Consider the following 18,980-nt stretch of genomic DNA (forward strand, 5'->3'; position numbering starts at 1 on the left):
AAGATGACAGGCTATTTACATAATCACATTAGATGTCAAGACTACAATTGTATGAGAGAGACACATTGAGATCAGTAGCTCCCCCAAGGAAATACATGAATTACAACTAATACAACCAGGGAAATATACATATCATGACATAGTATCACAGCATATACAGTGAGAGGGTAAATTACATCTTCACAATCCCTCCCCCTCCCAACTTGTGTACGTACTAGGGACCTCTACAGGTCACTGGTTAAGTACACACAGGCAGAGCGTTACTTACATGTGGCTTCATGCAGCCACGAATTGGCATCGTAGCTCTCCCACATCATTGCCCAGGAGAACAGCTGCAGGCAGACCACCCATCACCCCAACCACACATCGCCTGACCCCAAAACCAAAGCTCAGATCCACAGTGGCTGTGGGAATAGTCCTCCATTGTCCACCAGCCAGTTCAATAACAATCCCAGGTCCTCTATGGATTGCCTCAGGCCGAACCACTCGGGGATCAGCCAGTGTGAGGAAAGCACCCGAGTCACAAAATCCAACAATTCTCTGTCCATCCAGCACAACCTCCTGCAAGTGCTTACCTCGATGAGCAGAAGTCGTCATAACTGCGGGTCGCACCCCGTAAACTCCTGGTGGTGCAACATGGGGGGCTGAGTCACTAGGCCAGTCCTCACATAGCGGTGCCACATCTTCCTCCATGGCACTGGGCTGTAAATAATTAACAATCCGATTGGGTGCAGGATCAGTCCTCATTTGAACAGCTGGGCAGGAGACTTGCCGATGCCCTGGCTGTCCACATTGATAGCATCTGAGCTGGGTCTCCCTCCATCCAAGGCGTCCTCTTGGGTAAGGGGTAGGGGAACTTGGAGGCCGGCTCCCACCTGAAGGTGCTGTAGGGGTTTGAGGATGATTCCTCCATGGCCTGGCTGGGCATGAGGCCTGCAAATGCCCGGGATGCCTACAAACATAACACCTGCGCTCTGTTACTTCCTCTCCCCGGCGTATTCCAGAAAGTGCAGTAGACGCAACTGGAGGTACATTCACACGGGTATCAACATGTGGTGGCTTAGAGGAATGGGGAACAATGGGGACAGAATAACTGGGGGCATCTGGTGTTGTGGAGCTGTTAGGCGTCTCTCCATCCTCCAACAGAACCCTCCACTGAGGCTTGATGGTGAGAGCCTCATCAGCAAGAGCAGCAGCTTCCTCCACTGTCGCTGGTTTTCTCTCACGCACCCATTCCCGGATCTCAGCGGGGCACTGGGCAAAGAATTGTTCTTTTAGGATGACCTGCAGGAAGGTCTCCCAAGATAAGGCCTCCTCTGCCTCCAGCCAGCGATTACATATTTGTTTGAGTCTATGAGCATATATCTTAAAAGACACTTCCCCATCACATGCTAAAGCACGGAACTGAGTCCTGTAAGTGTCTGGGGTCACAGCATAATGTTCTAGAATAGTCTGTTTAATATCCGCATACTCACAGTTCCACCGAGGGTCCATAGCTCTATAGGCTTCAGCAGCTCCCCCCTCTAAGAGCCCAACCAGATGCCGGACGCGCTCCCTTTCTGGGACTTCCATTAATCGACACTGATGCTCAAAGTCCTGGAAGAAGCCCTCAATGTCACCAGCAGCCTCATTAAACGGCTTAAAGTCTTTGCGGGACACCCTGGGAAGTTCCCTCATGATGGGTGCTGGGGTTATTGTCTGTCTGGAACCTCTCGCTGCTTCCACAGCGAGCTGCTTATCCAGCAATGCCATCTCCTCCATCCTGCGCTCCTTCTCTTCAGCTCCACGCATGGCCTCCCTCTTATCTTCTATGGTGGCCTCATCTCCAAGCAGTGCCATCTTTTCCTTGTACCACACAACCCATTGACTTTTTTGGGTATTCACCTCCGGCTCCCGTCTTTGCTCCCCTTGCTGTGGAAATTGTTCCTCGGTGCCATCTTGCAGGCAAGCGTGTTCCAATGCCTCAATTAGTTGCTCCTTAGAGAGTCCTTTGTAGCCGACACCTAATTCACGGGCCTTTGTTTGTAGACTCGCCACAGTCCAGTTCCTGTATCCTGAGGTTCTGGTTTCAGACGTCGATTGGCTGTTGTCCTCCATTTCTTCTGCTCTGATCCCGCCGCTGCCAACCAGTTTGTGACGGGGGTGTACAACAGAGCAAAGGATGGACGAGGCCGAGGGACGATCCAACAGGTTTATTAACAGGAATACAAGAACAGCACACGATAAGTCCACGTAAAACAGATTCGGGGGCCCTTCCCGACAATCCTTGGACCGGATAACAAAGCAATCGTCCTTACAGTAGTCCAAAGAGTTCCACACAATCCCACGGGCCGCCACACAGGCCTAGCTCCGTCCGTGTCCACAGCCACCCAGGCTGGGGCTCCTGCTCTCTTCAAGTTTCAGCTCACTCTGAAGTTACAAAAAGGGAAATGCATTGTCTGTGCTCCTTGACCAGCCCACCATGTTTGTTCAGGGGGTAAGGGTCACACATCCTATCATCAATGGTTTGGTCCATCACAGGGCTCTGATATGTCTGCCAGCCACAGTAGATGAAGGGATCCCCTGCTGTGCAGAACAATGACTATTCCTTCACTGGCCAATGCAATTACAGATTAGATACACAACTCTGGAAAGAAGAGGACAGGCTATTTACATAATCACATTAGATGCCAAGACTACAATTGTATGAGCGAGACACATTGAGACCAGTAGCTCCCCCAAGGAAATACATGAATTACAACTAATACAACCAGGGAAATATGCATATCATGACATAGTATCACAGCATATACAGTGAGAGGGTAAATTACATCTTCACAATCCCATTGTAGGATTCATAAATAATTTGCATATTATTGCATGAAATAAGTATTCAATACAATAGAAAAACAGAACTGAATATTTGGAAGAACCTTTGTTTGCAGTTACAGAGGTCGGACGTTTCTGGTAGATCTTCACCAGGTTTGCTCACACTGCAGCAGGGATATCGGTGACTCCTCCATACAGATCTCTCAGGTCACTCCTCCATACAGATTTTCTCCAGATCTCTCAGGTCACTCCTCCATACAGATCTTCTCTAGATCTTTCAGGTCACTCCTCCATACAGATCTCCTCCAGATCTCTCAGGTCACTCCTCCATACAGATCTCCTCCAGATCTTTCAGGTCACTCCTCCATACAGATCTTCTCCAGATCTCTCAGGTCACTCCTCCATACAGATCTCCTCCAGATCTTTCAGGTCACTCCTCCATACAGATCTCCTCCAGATCTTTCAGGTCACTCCTCCATACAGATCTCCTCCAGATCTTTCAGGTCACTCCTCCATACAGATCTCCTCCAGATCTTTCAGGTCACTCCTCCATACAGATCTTCTCTAGATCTTTCATGTCACTCCTCCATATACTGTAGATGTTCTCCAGGTCTTTCAGGTCACTCCTCCATACAGATCTTCTTCAGATCTTTCAGGTCACTCCTTCATACAGATCTTTTCCAGATCTTTGAGGTCACTCCTCCATACAGATCTCCTCCAGATCTTTCAGGTCACTCCTTCATACAGATCTTCTCCAGATCTTTCAGGTCACTGCTCCATACAGATCTTCTCCAGATCTTTCAGGTCACTCCTCCATACAGATCTTCTCCAGATCTTTCAGGTCACTGCTATATAAAGATCTTCTCCAGATCTTTCAGGTCGTTCCTCCATACGGATCTTCCCCAGATCTTTCAGGTCACTCCTCCATACAGATCTTCTCCAGTTCTTTGAGGTCAATCCTCCATAGAGATCTTTTCCAGATCTTTCAGGTCACTCCTCCATACACATCTTCTCCAGTTCTTTCAGGTCACGCCTCCATACAGATCTTTTCCAGGTCTTTCAGGTCACTCCTACATACAGATCTTCTCCAGCTCTTTCAGGTCACTCCTCCATATACTGTAGATGTTCTCCAGGTCTTTCAGGTAACTCCTCCATACAGATCTTCTTCTCTAGATCTTTCATGTCACTCCTCCATACAGATCTCCTCCAGATCTTTCAGGTCACTCCTCCATACAGATCTCCTCCAGATCTTTCAGGTCACTCCTCCATACAGATCTCCTCCAGATCTTTCAGGTCACTCCTCCATACAGATCTCCTCCAGATCTTTCAGGTCACTCCTCCATACAGATCTTCTCTAGATCTTTCATGTCACTCCTCCATATACTGTAGATGTTCTCCAGGTCTTTCAGGTCATTCCTCCATACAGATCTTCTTCAGATCTTTCAGGTCACTCCTTCATACAGATCTTTTCCAGATCTTTGAGGTCACTCCTCCATACAGATCTCCTCCAGATCTTTCAGGTCACTCCTTCATACAGATCTTCTCCAGATCTTTCAGGTCACTGCTCCATACAGATCTTCTCCAGATCTTTCAGGTCACTCCTCCATACAGATCTTCTCCAGATCTTTCAGGTCACTGCTATATAAAGATCTTCTCCAGATCTTTCAGGTCGTTCCTCCATACGGATCTTCCCCAGATCTTTCAGGTCACTCCTCCATACAGATCTTCTCCAGTTCTTTGAGGTCAATCCTCCATAGAGATCTTTTTCAGATCTTTCAGGTCACTCCTCCATACACATCTTCTCCAGTTCTTTCAGGTCACGCCTCCATACAGATCTTTTCCAGGTCTTTCAGGTCACTCCTACATACAGATCTTCTCCAGCTCTTTCAGGTCACTCCTCCATATACTGTAGATGTTCTCCAGGTCTTTCAGGTAACTCCTCCATACAGATCTTCTTCTCTAGATCTTTCATGTCACTCCTTCATACAGATCTTCTCCAGATCTTTCAGGTCACTGCTCCATACAGATCTTCTCCAGTTCTTTGAGGTCAATCCTCCATAGAGATCTTTTCCAGATCTTTCAGGTCACTCCTCCATACAGATCTCCTCCAGATCTTTCAGGTCACTCCTCCATACAGATCTTCTCCAGATCCTTCAGGTCACTGCTATATAAAGATCTTCTCCAGATCTTTCAGGTCGTTCCTCCATACGGATCTTCCCCAGATCTTTCAGGTCACTCCTCCATACAGATCTTCTCCAGTTCTTTGAGGTCAATCCTCCATAGAGATCTTTTCCAGATCTTTCAGGTCACTCCTTCATACAGATCTTCTCCAGATCTTTCAGGTTTTGGGGCTGTCTCTGGATAACATTAAGTTTCAGCTCCTCCACAGATTTTCTATTGGGTTCTGGTCTGGAGACTGGCTAGGCCACTCCAGGACCTTGAAATGCTTCTTATGGAGTCACTCGTTAGTTGCCCTGCCTATGTTTCCAGTCCTTGTCAAGCTGGAAGACCTAACCACCACCCACGTTCAATGCTTTTACTGATGGAAGATGAATGTTGGCCAAAATCTTGCGATACATGACCCCATCCAACCTCCCTTCAATATGGTGCAGTCGTCCTGTCCCTTTTGCAGAAAAGCACCCAAAGTATGATGTGTTCCCCCCCATGCTTCATGGTTGGGACAGTGATCTTGAGGTTGTACTCATCCTTCTTCTGCCTCCAAACATGGAGAGTGGAGTTGATACTAAAAAGTTCTAGTTTGATCTCATCTGACCATAGGACCTTCTCCCATACCTCCTCTGGATGATCCAAATGGTCATTGGTGAACTTCAAACAGGCCTGCACATGTGCTTGTGTGAGCAGGAGACCTTGTGTGCCCGGCAGGATTTTACTCCATGACGGCGTAGTGTGTTACTAATGGTAATCTTTGATACTGTGGTCCAGGCTCTCTTCAGGTCATTGACCTGGTCCTCCCATATACCGTAGTTCTGGGATGATTCCTGACCTTTCTCAGAATCATCCTTACCTCATGAGGTGAGATGTTGTTTGGAGCCCCAGACCGAGTAAGATTGACAGTCATATATTTTCTAATAATTGCGCCAACAGTTGTATCCTTCTCACCAAGCTGCTTGCCTATTGTCCTGTATCCCATCCCAGCCTTGTGCAGGTCTACAATGTTGTCCCTTGTGTCCTTAGACAGATCTTTGGTCTTGGCCATGGTGGAGAGGTTGGAGTGTGATTGATTGTGTGGACAGGTGTCTATTATACAGGTAACCAGGTCAAACAGGTGGAATTAATCCAGGAAATGTGTGCAGAGTAGGACAAAATATAATAGGTCTCTGAGAGAAGAATTCCTGCTGGCTGGTTGGTGATAAAATACTTATTTCATGTAATAAAATACAAATTAATTATTTATAAATCATACAATGAGATGTTCTGGATTTTTTTTATTCTGTCACAGGTGAAGCTACCTGCGATAAATATTACAGACGTCTCCATTCTCTGTAGGGGGGAAACTGCAAAATCAGCAGAGGATCAAATTAATAATTTTCCTCACTGTATAAATGAGAGCTTGTTCTCCTACATTGTCCAATCAGAACGTAGAGGATCACATTGTGGAGCCCAGAGCTTTAAGGGATAAACTGCTCCACAACTGATAGATCACAGGTGACACAAGTGTTCACTGATCATCACGTGTCAGGAGAGCGGACGGATCCTCGATAAAGTCTTGCTATTCCACAGTGGGGTAACTTGAATCTCATGGGCTCCAACGCATAAGCTCCAAGGGGGCCACCTATATTATTCATATAGGCCAAAGGGACCTTTTGGGCCCCTTAAGCTCTAGGGCCCGGGTGCAATTACAACCTCTACACCTAGTGCTTTTCCATTTTTTCCAGATCGAATGCGCAAAAACAATTATATAAGAAGAGAATACAAGGCCGAAATATAAATCTGAAGATGCATCTATCACACTGGACCTTCTGGTTCTACCATCGGCACCTTACCAGGATATCTGAAGCCACCGGTAGAAGTCACCACTGAAGGGACAGGTGCTGGAAGAGAAAAGACTTGTGAGAAGCCGACACTTCAGCCCAGTGGCCGATCTCTGGAAGCCTCTCGGCTCCTCGTCACGTCTCGTAGGGTTTACCTGTCCTCCTGCTGCCAAACAAGGACTCCGGCGAGGTCAAATCATGATGAGCTTGAAAATAGAGAAGATAATCCAAAGTTATTCTGATCATTATGAAGTGATAAGACTTCCCCCGATGCCGACCACGTCAGTGTGCAGAGCAGTGATGGAGACCACCGGCCGGAGCGGTGCTCACCCTGACGTGTGCATGCTACATGTATGCTACCCCACAATATTCAGAGATATGTTCTGTCTCCTATCGAATATGTCCAAAGAGCACAAGTAAGTGATAGCCACCAAACACTTAAATCAGTGGGAAAATAAAATATGCTAGGGCTTGGAGGAGAAAGCAATGCGGTGCTCATTGGAGACACACAAAGTATAATAATAAAGGAGAGGAGAAGGAATTCTGGCCAAGCTGCATCAGAAACTTCATTAATTTCCAAAACAAAGTGCATCTCACACGGAGAGTTACCTGGTGTAGGACTGGGTATCAGCCGTTTCGCATTCACTTATGCTTCATCTGAACGAGGGATACCCGAGGCCAGATGAAGCGTAAGTGACTGCGAAACGTCCTACCCCAGGTATCTTTCTCCCATGATACGCAACCTTTTTTTTAGAGATAAAGGAAGTTTTTGCTGCAGCTTGTTGAGTGCGGAATGTCTTCTCCTTTACTAGTTGCGTGTATCACCGCTCAGTGTTCCTCCCCTGTATAAGACACATGGTTGGTGAGAACATTTGGCCTCTGCACCCCTCCTGGCCCCGCGGCCGGTACCTGCGTTGCTGTGTGGAGCGTTCTTGATGGTGTCCTTTAGTGTAAGCAGCTTGTGATACAAGGAGTTGTAGGCGTCGTGCATCTGGGCAGAGATCGGTGATTGACTGAAGCTCGGATCAGATCCAGACAGACCGGCCGATTCCTTCTCCTGCTCACTGATGAGGATCACCTCTGTGGCGTAGGAGTCCAGCCGCTGCTCCTCCAATATCCGCCTCATGTTACTGTCACTGCCGTCCTCCACATCGTCCAACAGCACCACCACATTACTCCTCCCTGACCGGAGACAGAAATATGGTATATATTAATAATATCCAACACAAAACAGTGCGAAACATTCACACACCGGCCCTGGTGTCACATCCCACATACACCGACCCTGGTGTCACACCCCACATACACCGACTCTGGTGTCACACCCCACATACACCGGCTCTGGTGTCACATCCCACATACACCGGCCCTGGTGTCACACCCCACATACACCGGCCCTGGTGTCACACCCCACATACACCAGCCCTGGTGTCACACCCCACATACACCGGCCCTGGTGTCACACCCCACATACACCGGCCCTAGCGTCACACCCCACATACACCGGCCCTGGTGTCACACCTCACATACACCGGACCTGGTGTCACACCTCACATACACCGGCCCTGGTGTCACACACCACATACACCAGCCCTGATGTCACACCCCACATACACCGGCCCTGGTGTCACACCCCACATACACCGGCCCTGGTGTCACACCCCACATACACCGGCCCTGGTGTCACACCCCACATACACCGGCCCTGGTGTCACACCTCACATACACCGGCCCTGGTGTCACACCTCACATACACCGGCCCTGGTGTCACATACACCGGCCCTGGTGTCACACCCCACATACACCGGCCCTGGTGTCACACCTCACATACACCGGCCCTGGTGTCACACCCCACATACACCGGCTCTGGTGTCACACCCCACATACACCGGCCCTGGTGTCACACCTCACATACACCGGCTCTGGCATCACACCCCACATACACCGGCCCTGGTGTCACACCTCACATACACCGGCCCTGGTGTCACACCCCACATACACCGGCCCTGGTGTCACACCCCACATACACCGGCCCTGGTGTCACACTCCACATACACCGGCCCTGGTGTCACACCCCACATACACCGGCCCTGGTGTCACACCTCACATACACCGGCCCTGGTGTCACACCCCACATACACCGGCTCTGGTGTCACACCCCACATACACCGGCCCTGGTGTCACACCTCACATACATCGGCTCTGGCATCACACCCCACATACACCGGCCCTGGTGTCACACTCCACATACACCGGCCCTGGTGTCACACACCACATACACCGGCCCTGATGTCACATCTCACATACACCGGCCCTGGTGTCACACCCCACATACACCGGCCCTGGTGTCACACCCCACATACACCGGCCCTGGTGTCACATCTCACATACACCGGCCCTGGTGTCACACCCCGCATACACCGGCCCTGGTGTCACACCCCACATACACCGGCTCTGGTGTCACACCCCACATACACCGGCCCTGGTGTCACACCCCACATACACCGGCCCTGGTGTCACACCCCACATACACCGGCCGTGGCGTCACACCCCACATACACCGGCCCTGGTGTCACACCACACATACACCGGCCCTGGTGTCACACCCCACATACACCGGCCCTGGTGTCACACCCCACATACACCGGCCCTGGTGTCACACCCCACATACACCGGCCCTGGTGTCACACCACACATACACCGGCCCTGGTGTCACACCCCACATACACCGGCCCTGGTGTCACACCCCACATACACCGGCCCTGGTGTCACACTCCACATACACCGGCCCTGGTGTCACAACTCACATACACCGGCCCTGGTGTCACACCCCACATACACCAGCCCTGGTGTCACACCCCACATACACCGGCCCTGGTGTCACACCCCACATACACCGGCCCTGGTGTCACACCCCACATACACCAGCCCTGGTGTTACACCCCACATACACCGGCCCTAGCGTCACACCCCACATACACCGGCCCTGGTGTCACACCCCACATACACCGGCCCTGGTGTCACATCTCACATACACCGGCCCTGGTGTCACACCCCGCATACATCGGCTCTGGTGTCACACCTCACATACACCGGCCCTGGTGTCACACCCCACATACACCGACCCTGGTGTCACACCCCACATACACCGGCCCTGGTGTCACACCCCACATACACCGGCCCTGGTGTCACACCCCACATACACCGGCCCTGGTGTCACACCCCACATACACCGGCCCTGGTGTCACACCCCACATACACCGGCCCTAGCGTCACACCCCACATACACCGGCCCTGGTGTCACACCCCACATACACCGGCCCTGGTGTCACACCCCACATACACCGGCCCTGGTGTCACACCCCACATACACCAGCCCTGGTGTCACACCCCACATACACCGGCCCTAGCGTCACACCCCACATACACCGGCCCTGGTGTCACACCCCACATACACCGGCCCTGGTGTCACACCCCACATACACCGGCCCTGGTGTCACACCCCACATACACCAGCCCTGGTGTCACACCCCACATACACCGGCCCTGGTGTCACACCCCACATACACCGGACCTGGTGTCACACCCCACATACACCGGCCCTGGTGTCACACCCCACATACACCAGCCCTGGTGTCACACCCCACATACACCGGCCCTAGTGTCACAGCCCACATACACCGGCCCTGGTGTCACACCCCACATACACCGGCCCTGGTGTCACACCCCACATACACCGGCCCTGGTGTCACACCCCACATACACCGGCCCTGGTGTCACACCCCACATACACCGGCCCTGGAGATACACCCGACATACACCGGCCCTGGTGTCACACCCCACATACACCGGCCCTAGCGTCACACCCCACATACACCGGCCCTGGTGTCACACCCCACATACACCGGCCCTGGTGTCACACCCCACATACACCGGCCCTGGTGTCACACCCCACATACACCAGCCCTGGTGTCACACCCCACATACACTGGCCCTGGTGTCACACCCCACATACACCGGCCCTGGTGTCACACCCCACATACACCAGCCCCGGTGTCACACCCCACATACACCGGCCCTGGTGTCACACCCCACATACACCAGCCCCGGTGTCACACCCCACATACACCGGCCCTGGTGTCACACCCCACATACACCAGCCCCGGTGTCACACCCCACATACACCGGCCCTGGTGTCACACCCCACATACACCGGCCCTGGTGTCACACCCCACATACACCGGCCCTAGCGTCACACCCCACATACACCGGCCCTGGTGTCACACCCCACATACACCGGCCCTGGTGTCACACCCCACATACACCGGCCCTAGCGTCACACCCCACATACACCGGCCCTGGTGTCACACCTCACATACACCGGCCCTGGTGTCACACCCCACATACACCGGCCCTGGTGTCACACCCCACATACACCGGCCCTGGAGATACACCCGACATACACCGGCCCTGGTGTCACACCCCACATACACCAGCCCTGGTGTCACACCCCACATACACCGGCCCTGGTGTCACACCCCACATACACCGGCCCTGGTGTCACACCCCACATACACCGGCCCTGGTGTCACACCCCACATACAGTCAGGGCCAGAAATATTTGGACAGTGACACAAGTTTTGTTATTTTAGCTGTTTACAAAAACATGTTCAGAAATACAATTCTATATATAATATGGGCTGAAAGTGCACACTCCCAGCTGCAATATGAGTGTTTTCACATCCAAATCGGAGAAAGGGTTTAGGAATCATAGCTCTGTAATGCATAGCCTCCTCTTTTTCAAGGGACCAAAAGTAATTGGACAAGGGACTCTAAGGGCTGCAATTAACTCTGAAGGCGTCTCCCTCGTTAACCTGTAATCAATGAAGTAGTTAAAAGGTCTGGGGTTGATTACAGGTGTGTGGTTTTGCATTTGGAAGCTGTTGCTGTGACCAGACAACATGCGGTCTAAGGAACTCTCAATTGTGGTGAAGCAGAACATCCTGAGGCTGAAAAAAAGAAAAAATCCATCAGAGAGATAGCAGACATGCTTGGAGTAGCAAAATCAACAGTCGGGTACATTCTGAGAAAAAAGGAATTGACTGGTGAGCTTGGGAACTCAAAAAGGCCTGGGCGTCCACGGATGACAACAGTGGTGGATGATCGCCGCATACTTTCTTTGGTGAAGAAGAACCCGTTCACAACATCAACTGAAGTCCAGAACACTCTCAGTGAAGTAGGTGTATCTGTCTCTAAGCCAACAGTAAAGAGAAGACTCCATGAAAGTAAATACAAAGGGTTCACATCTAGATGCAAACCATTCATCAATTCCAAAAATAGACAGGCCAGAGTTACATTTGCTGAAAAACACCTCATGAAGCCAGCTCAGTTCTGGAAAAGTATTCTATGGACAGATGAGACCAAGATCAACCTGTACCAGAATGATGGGAAGAAAAAAGTTTGGAGAAGAAAGGGAACGGCACATGATCCAAGGCACACCACATCCTCTGTAAAACATGGTGGAGGCAACGTGATGGCATGGGCATGCATGGCTTTCAATGGCACTGGGTCACTTGTGTTTATTGATGACATAACAGCAGACAAGAGTAGCCGGATGAATTCTGAAGTGTACCGGGATATACTTTCAGCCCAGATTCAGCCAAATGCCGCAAAGTTGATCGAACGGCGCTTCATAGTACAGATGGACAATGACCCCAAGCATACAGCCAAAGCTACCCAGGAGTTCATGAGTGCAAAAAGTGGAACATTCTGCAATGGCCAAGTCAATCACCAGATCTTAACCCAATTGAGCATGCATTTCACTTGCTCAAATCCAGACTTAAGACGGAAAGACCCACAAACAAGCAAGACCTGAAGGCTGCGGCTGTAAAGGCCTGGCAAAGCATTAAGAAGGAGGAAACCCAGCGTTTGGTGATGTCCATGGGTTCCAGACTTAAGGCAGTGATTGCCTCCAAAGGATTCGCAACAAAATATTGAAAATAAAAATATTTTGTTTGGGTTTGGTTTATTTGTCCAATTACTTTTGACCTCATAAAATGTGGAGTGTTTGTAAAGAAATGTGACAATTCCTACAATTTCTATCAGATATTTTTGTTCAAACCTTCAAATTAAACGTTACAATCTGCACTTGAATTCTGTTGTAGAGGTTTCATTTCAAATCCAATGTGGTGGCATGCAGAGCCCAACTCGCCAAAATTGTGTCACTGGCCAAAGATTTCTGGACCTAACTGTACACCGGCCCTGGTGTCACACCCCACATACACCGGCCCTGGTGTCACATCTCACATACACCGGCCCTGGTGTCACACCCCACATACACCGGCCCTGGTGTCACATCTCACATACACCGGCCCTGGTGTCACACCCCACATACACCGGCCCTGGTGTCACACCCACATACACCGGCCCTGGTGTCACACCTCACATACACCAGCCCTGGTGTCACATCTCACATACACCAGCCCTGGCGTCACACCCTACATACACCGGCCCTGGTGTCACACCGCACATACACCGGCCCTGGAGATACACCCCACATACACCGGCCCTGGTGTCACACCCCACATACACCGGCCCTGGTGTCACATCTCACATACACCGGCCCTGGTGTCACACCCCACATACACCGGCCCTGGTGTCACACCCCACATACACCGGCCCTGGTGTCACACCCCACATACACCAGCCCTGGTGTCACACCCCACATACACCGGCCCTGGTGTCACACCCCACATACACCGGCCCTGGTGTCACACCCCACATACACCGGCCCTGGTGTCACACTCCACATACACCGGCCCTGCTGTCACACCCCACATACACCGGCCCTGGTGTCACACCCCACATACATCGGCCCTGGTGTCACACCCCACATACACCGGCCCTGGTGTCACACCCCACATACACCGGCCCTGGTGTCACACCCCACATACACCGGCCCTGGTGTCACTCCCCACATACACCGGCCCTGGTGTCATACCCCACATACACCGGCCCTGGTGTCACACCCCACATACACCGGCCCTGGTGTCACACCCCACATACACCGGCCCTGGTGTCACACCTCACATACACCGGCCCTGGTGTCACACCCCACATACACCGGCCCTGGTGTCACATCTCACATACACCAGCCCTGCTGTGACACCCCACATACACCGGCCCTGGTGTCACACCCCACATACACCGGCCCTGGTGTCACACCCCACATACACCGGCCCTGGTGTCACACCCCACATACACCGGCCCTGGTGTCACACCCCACATACACCGGCCCTGGTGTCACACCTCACATACACCGGCCCTGGTGTCACACCCCACATACACCGGCCCTGGTGTCACATCTCACATACACCAGCCCTGCTGTGACACCCCACATACACCGGCCCTGGTGTCACACCCCACATACACCGGCCCTGGTGTCACACCCCACATACACCGGCCCTGGTGTCACACCCCACATACACCGGCCCTGGTGTCACACCCCACATACACCGGCCCTGGTGTCACACCCCACATACACCAGCCCTGGTGTCACATCTCACATACACCAGCCCTGGCGTCACACCCTACATACACCGGCCCTAGTGTCACATCCCACATACACCGGCCCTGGTGTCACACCCAACATACACTGGCCCTGGTGTCACACCTCACATACACCGGCCCTGGTGTCACACCTCACATACACCGGCCCTGGTGTCACATTTCACATACACCGGCGCTGGTGTCACAGCTCACATACACCAGCCCTAGCGTCACACCCCACATACACTGGCACTGGGGTCACAGCTCACATACACCGGCGCTGGGGTCACACCTCACATACACCGGCGCTGGGATCACACCTCACATACACCGGCGCTGGGATCACACCTCACATACACCGACGTTGGGGTCGGACCCCACATACACCGGCCCTGGTGTCAAACCCCACATACACCGGTCCTGGTGACACACCCCACATACACCGGCGCTGGGGTCACACCTCACATACACCGGCGCTGGCGTCACACCCTACATACACCGGCCCTAGTGTCACATCCCACATACACCGGCCCTGGTGTCACACCCAACATACACTGGCCCTGGTGTCACACCTCACATACACCGGCCCTGGTGTCACACCTCACATACACCGGCCCTGGTGTCACACCCCACATACACCGGCCCTGGTGTCACACCCCACATACACCGGCCCTGGTGTCACACCCCACATACACCGGCCCTGGTGTCACACCCCACATACACCGGCCCTGGTGTCACACCCCACATACACCAGCCCTGGTGTCACATCTCACATACACCAGCCCTGGCGTCACACCCTACATACACCGGCCCTAGTGTCACATCCCACATACACTGGCCCTGGTGTCACACCTCACATACACCGGCCCTGGTGTCACACCTCACATACACCGGCCCTGGTGTCACATTTCACATACACCGGCGCTGGTGTCACAGCTCACATACACCAGCCCTAGCGTCACACCCCACATACACTGGCACTGGGGTCACAGCTCACATACACCGGCGCTGGGGTCACACCTCACATACACCGGCGCTGGGATCACACCTCACATACACCGACGTTGGGGTCGGACCCCACATACACCGGCCCTGGTGTCAAACCCCACATACACCGGTCCTGGTGACACACCCCACATACACCGGCGCTGGGGTCACACCTCACATACACCGGCGCTGGGGTCGGACCCCACATACACCGGCCATGGTGTCAAACCCCACATACACCGGTGCAGGGGTTGGACCCCACATATACCTGCCCTTGTGTCACACCCCACATACACCGGCCCTGGTGTCACATCTCACATACTCCGGTGCTGGGGTCAGACCCCACATACACCGGCCATGGTGTCATACCCGATATACCCCGGCCCTGATGTCACACCCCAGATACACCAGCCCTGGCATCACACCCCACATACACCGGCCCTGGTGTCACATCCCACATACACCGGCGCTGGGGTTGGGACCCACATACACCGGCCCTGGTGTCACATCTCCCATACACCGTCCCTTGTGTCACACCCCACATACACCGGCCCTGTTGTCACACCCCACATACACCGGCGCTGGTGTCACACCTCACATACACCGGCCCTGGGGTTGAACCCCACATACACCGGCCCTGGCGTCACACCCCACATACACCGGCGCTGGTGTCACACCTCACATACACCGGCGCTGGTGTCACACCTCACATACACCGGCCCTGATGTCACACCCCACATACACCGGCCCTCCTTGGTGTTAGACCCCAAACACACAAACCAGGTTATTTACAAGGACCTCTGGGTCACTGATCTCCATGTGCAGGTCCTCACACTGTGACTGTGGAGATGGTGGCCAGGCATGTGATTGTCCTTGGTGGTTCTTTGGTCTGGCATGCTCTGACCAAGGTGGTTGATAGTGGGACCAGTTACCATATGAGCCGTCTCTTTCATTGAGATCAGTTATGTAAGATTCCGGCTCCTTACCAAGATGATCTGACAAATCCTTCAGCTCATCATCATACAGAGAATCGGTCACATTTGCGATATTCAGACGTCCTCGCCTCTTGGTGTGGTACAAGATGGCAAACGAGCTCTGAGACATGCCGGTGATGAAGCTCCCGGAATTATTGGAGATATATATATTCTGGACGTTCCCCACCAAGTTGCGAAACATTTCCGTATAGAGGAGACCATACAGCCACGTGTAATTTGCCTCGCCATCTCTTGAAAAGATCCCGACCTTGTGTTTTCGGTTTTCGGTTTTCAGCTTCATTTTATCTTCCTTTCAGTTCCTGTGGAGAGATCACGGCAATTATTCATGTTGAGCGTGTGTTGGAGTCATGGAGGCGCCAATATCAGGACTACGTGACTCATCCTTAGCTTATGTAGGAGCCATATGTTCTCTCTATGCCTAAGGCCCCCTTCACACATCCGTGAAAAAACACGCACGTGTGTTACGTCCGTTTTTCGGGTCCGTTTTCCGTTTTTGTGCCCGTTTTTATGGTCCGTGTGGCATCTGTGTGAACTGCGTATGCTAGCCGTGTGTGCGTGTGGAATGGCCGTGTGTGTACGTGGAACTTAACTGACGTGTGTGTGTGTGTTGTCCGTGTGAAATGTCCGTGTGGAATGTCCGTGTGGAATGTCCGTGTGGAATGTCCGTGTGGAATGTCCGTTTGTGTGTTGCACAATGTCGTTGATACATGTCGGCTGACAGCAGACAGAGTCGCGCGCTGAGAATGAACTCGGGTGAACTTCACCCGACTTCATTGTCATCCCGCGGCTCTGTCTGTGCCGCGTCCTGATTAGCGGTCACCCGTGACGGACTCACCGGTGACCGCTAATCCCCTGAGTGACTGAATGGAGTACCCATCTCTCATACTCACCGTTCCCCGATCACTGCCGCGGCGCTGCACACCTGTTCTCTAAACTCCGGCGGCTTTTCCTCTTTTGAAAAAGCCGGCCGCTCATTAAACAATCTCGTATTTTCTGCTTTCCCCACCCACCGGCAAATATGATTGGTTGCAGTGAGACACGCCCACACGCTGAGTGACAGCTGTCTAACTGCAACCAATCACAGCCGCCGGTGGGCGTGTCACTATGGAGCAGAGAAATAAATAAATAAATAATTAAAAAAACGGCGTGCGGTTCCCCCCCAATTTTAATACCAGCCAGATAAAGCCATACGGCTGAAGGCTGGTATTCTCAGGATGGGGAGCCCCACGTTATGGGGAGCCCCCCAGCCTAACAATATCAGCCAGCAGCCGCCCAGAATTGCCGCATACATTATATGCGACAGTTCTGGGACTGTACCCGGCTCTTCCCGATTTGCCCTGGTGCGTTGGCAAATCGGGGTAATAAGGAGTTATTGGCAGCCCATAGCTGCCAATAAGTCCTAGATTAATCATGTCAGGCGTCTATGAGACACCCTCCATGATTAATCTGTAAGTTACAGTAAATAAACACACACCTGAAAAAATCATTTATTAGAAATATAAAACACTAACAAATTCCCTGGTTCAACAATTTAATAAGCCCCAAAAAGCCCTCCATGTCCTGCGGAATCCAGGATGATCCAGCGTCGCTTCCAGCTCTGCTGCGTGGAGCTGACAGGAGCAGCTGTGTCTGCTGCAGCTCCGGTCACCTCCATGCAGCAGAGGTGGATGCGACGCTGGACCATCCTGGATTACGCCGGACATGGAGGGCTTTTTGGGGCTGAATAAATTGTTAAACCAGGGTATATGTTTGTGTTTTTTATTTCTATTAAATTATTTTTTCAGGTGTGTGTGTTTATTTACTGTAACTTACAGATTAATCATGGAGGGTATCTCGGGGAGACGCCTGACATGATTAATCTAGGACTTATTGGCAGCTATGGGCTGCCAATAACTCCTTATTACCCCGATTTGCCAACGCACCAGGGCAAATCGGGAAGAGCCGGGTACAGTCCCAGTACTGTCGCATCTAATGTATGCGGCAATTCTGGGCGGCTGCTGACTGATATTGTTAGGCTGGGGGGCTCCCCATAACGTGGGGCTCCCCATCCTGAGAATACCAGCCTTCAGCCGTATGGCTTTATCTGGCTGGTTTTAAAATTGGGGGGGACCGCACGCCGTTTTTTTAAATTATTTATTTATTTATTTCTCTGCTCCATAGTGACACGCCCACCGGCGGCTGTGATTGGTTGTAATTAGACAGCTGTCACTCAGCGTGTGGGCGTGTCTCAGTGCAACCAATCATATTTGCCAGTGGGCGGGGAAAGTAGGGAATACGAGATTGTTTAATGAGCGGCCGGCTTTTTCAAAAGAGGAAAAGCCGCCGGGGTTTAGAGAACAGCCGTGCAGCGCCGCGCTGGAGATCAGGGAACGGTGCGTATGAGAGAGGGGGGGAAACTGACCGACAGACAGCGAGAGGGACAGATAAGACAGAGAGACCGACCGATGGACTGAGGGAGAGAACGAAACAGAAAAAGAAAAAAGACCGACATCACATGAAAAAAGCAAAAAACGTACACGGAGCATACAGAGATGCGTCCATGTCACTCGGGTGTGCGCACAGACCCATTGACTTTCATTGCGTCCGTGCTGCGTGTTGCGTGCTGAAAACGGACATGCTGCCGTGCAAAACGGAGGCACAAACGTAGCAC

At 52.2% G+C, this 18,980-nt stretch overlaps 1 protein-coding gene across 1 annotated transcript in view; it reads right to left on the minus strand.

The window, feature by feature from the left end:
- The window catches only part of LOC142246590 (uncharacterized), a 140,805-nt gene that overhangs the window by 120,034 nt on the left and 1,791 nt on the right, over positions 1–18,980 (minus strand). Inside the window, exons 2-5 of the mRNA XM_075319658.1 lie at positions 16,322–16,629; positions 7,710–7,982; positions 6,956–7,006; positions 6,813–6,860 (exon numbers count right to left, since the gene is read on the minus strand). Coding sequence (XP_075175773.1) covers positions 6,813–6,860; positions 6,956–7,006; positions 7,710–7,982; positions 16,322–16,610 — 661 coding nt within the window. The 5' untranslated portion in view covers positions 16,611–16,629. The remainder of the gene's footprint in view (positions 1–6,812; positions 6,861–6,955; positions 7,007–7,709; positions 7,983–16,321; positions 16,630–18,980) is intronic.

This window comes from Anomaloglossus baeobatrachus, chromosome 7 (genome assembly GCF_048569485.1).
Source record: "Anomaloglossus baeobatrachus isolate aAnoBae1 chromosome 7, aAnoBae1.hap1, whole genome shotgun sequence".
In the NCBI taxonomy this organism is placed as follows: Eukaryota; Metazoa; Chordata; class Amphibia; order Anura; family Aromobatidae; genus Anomaloglossus; species Anomaloglossus baeobatrachus.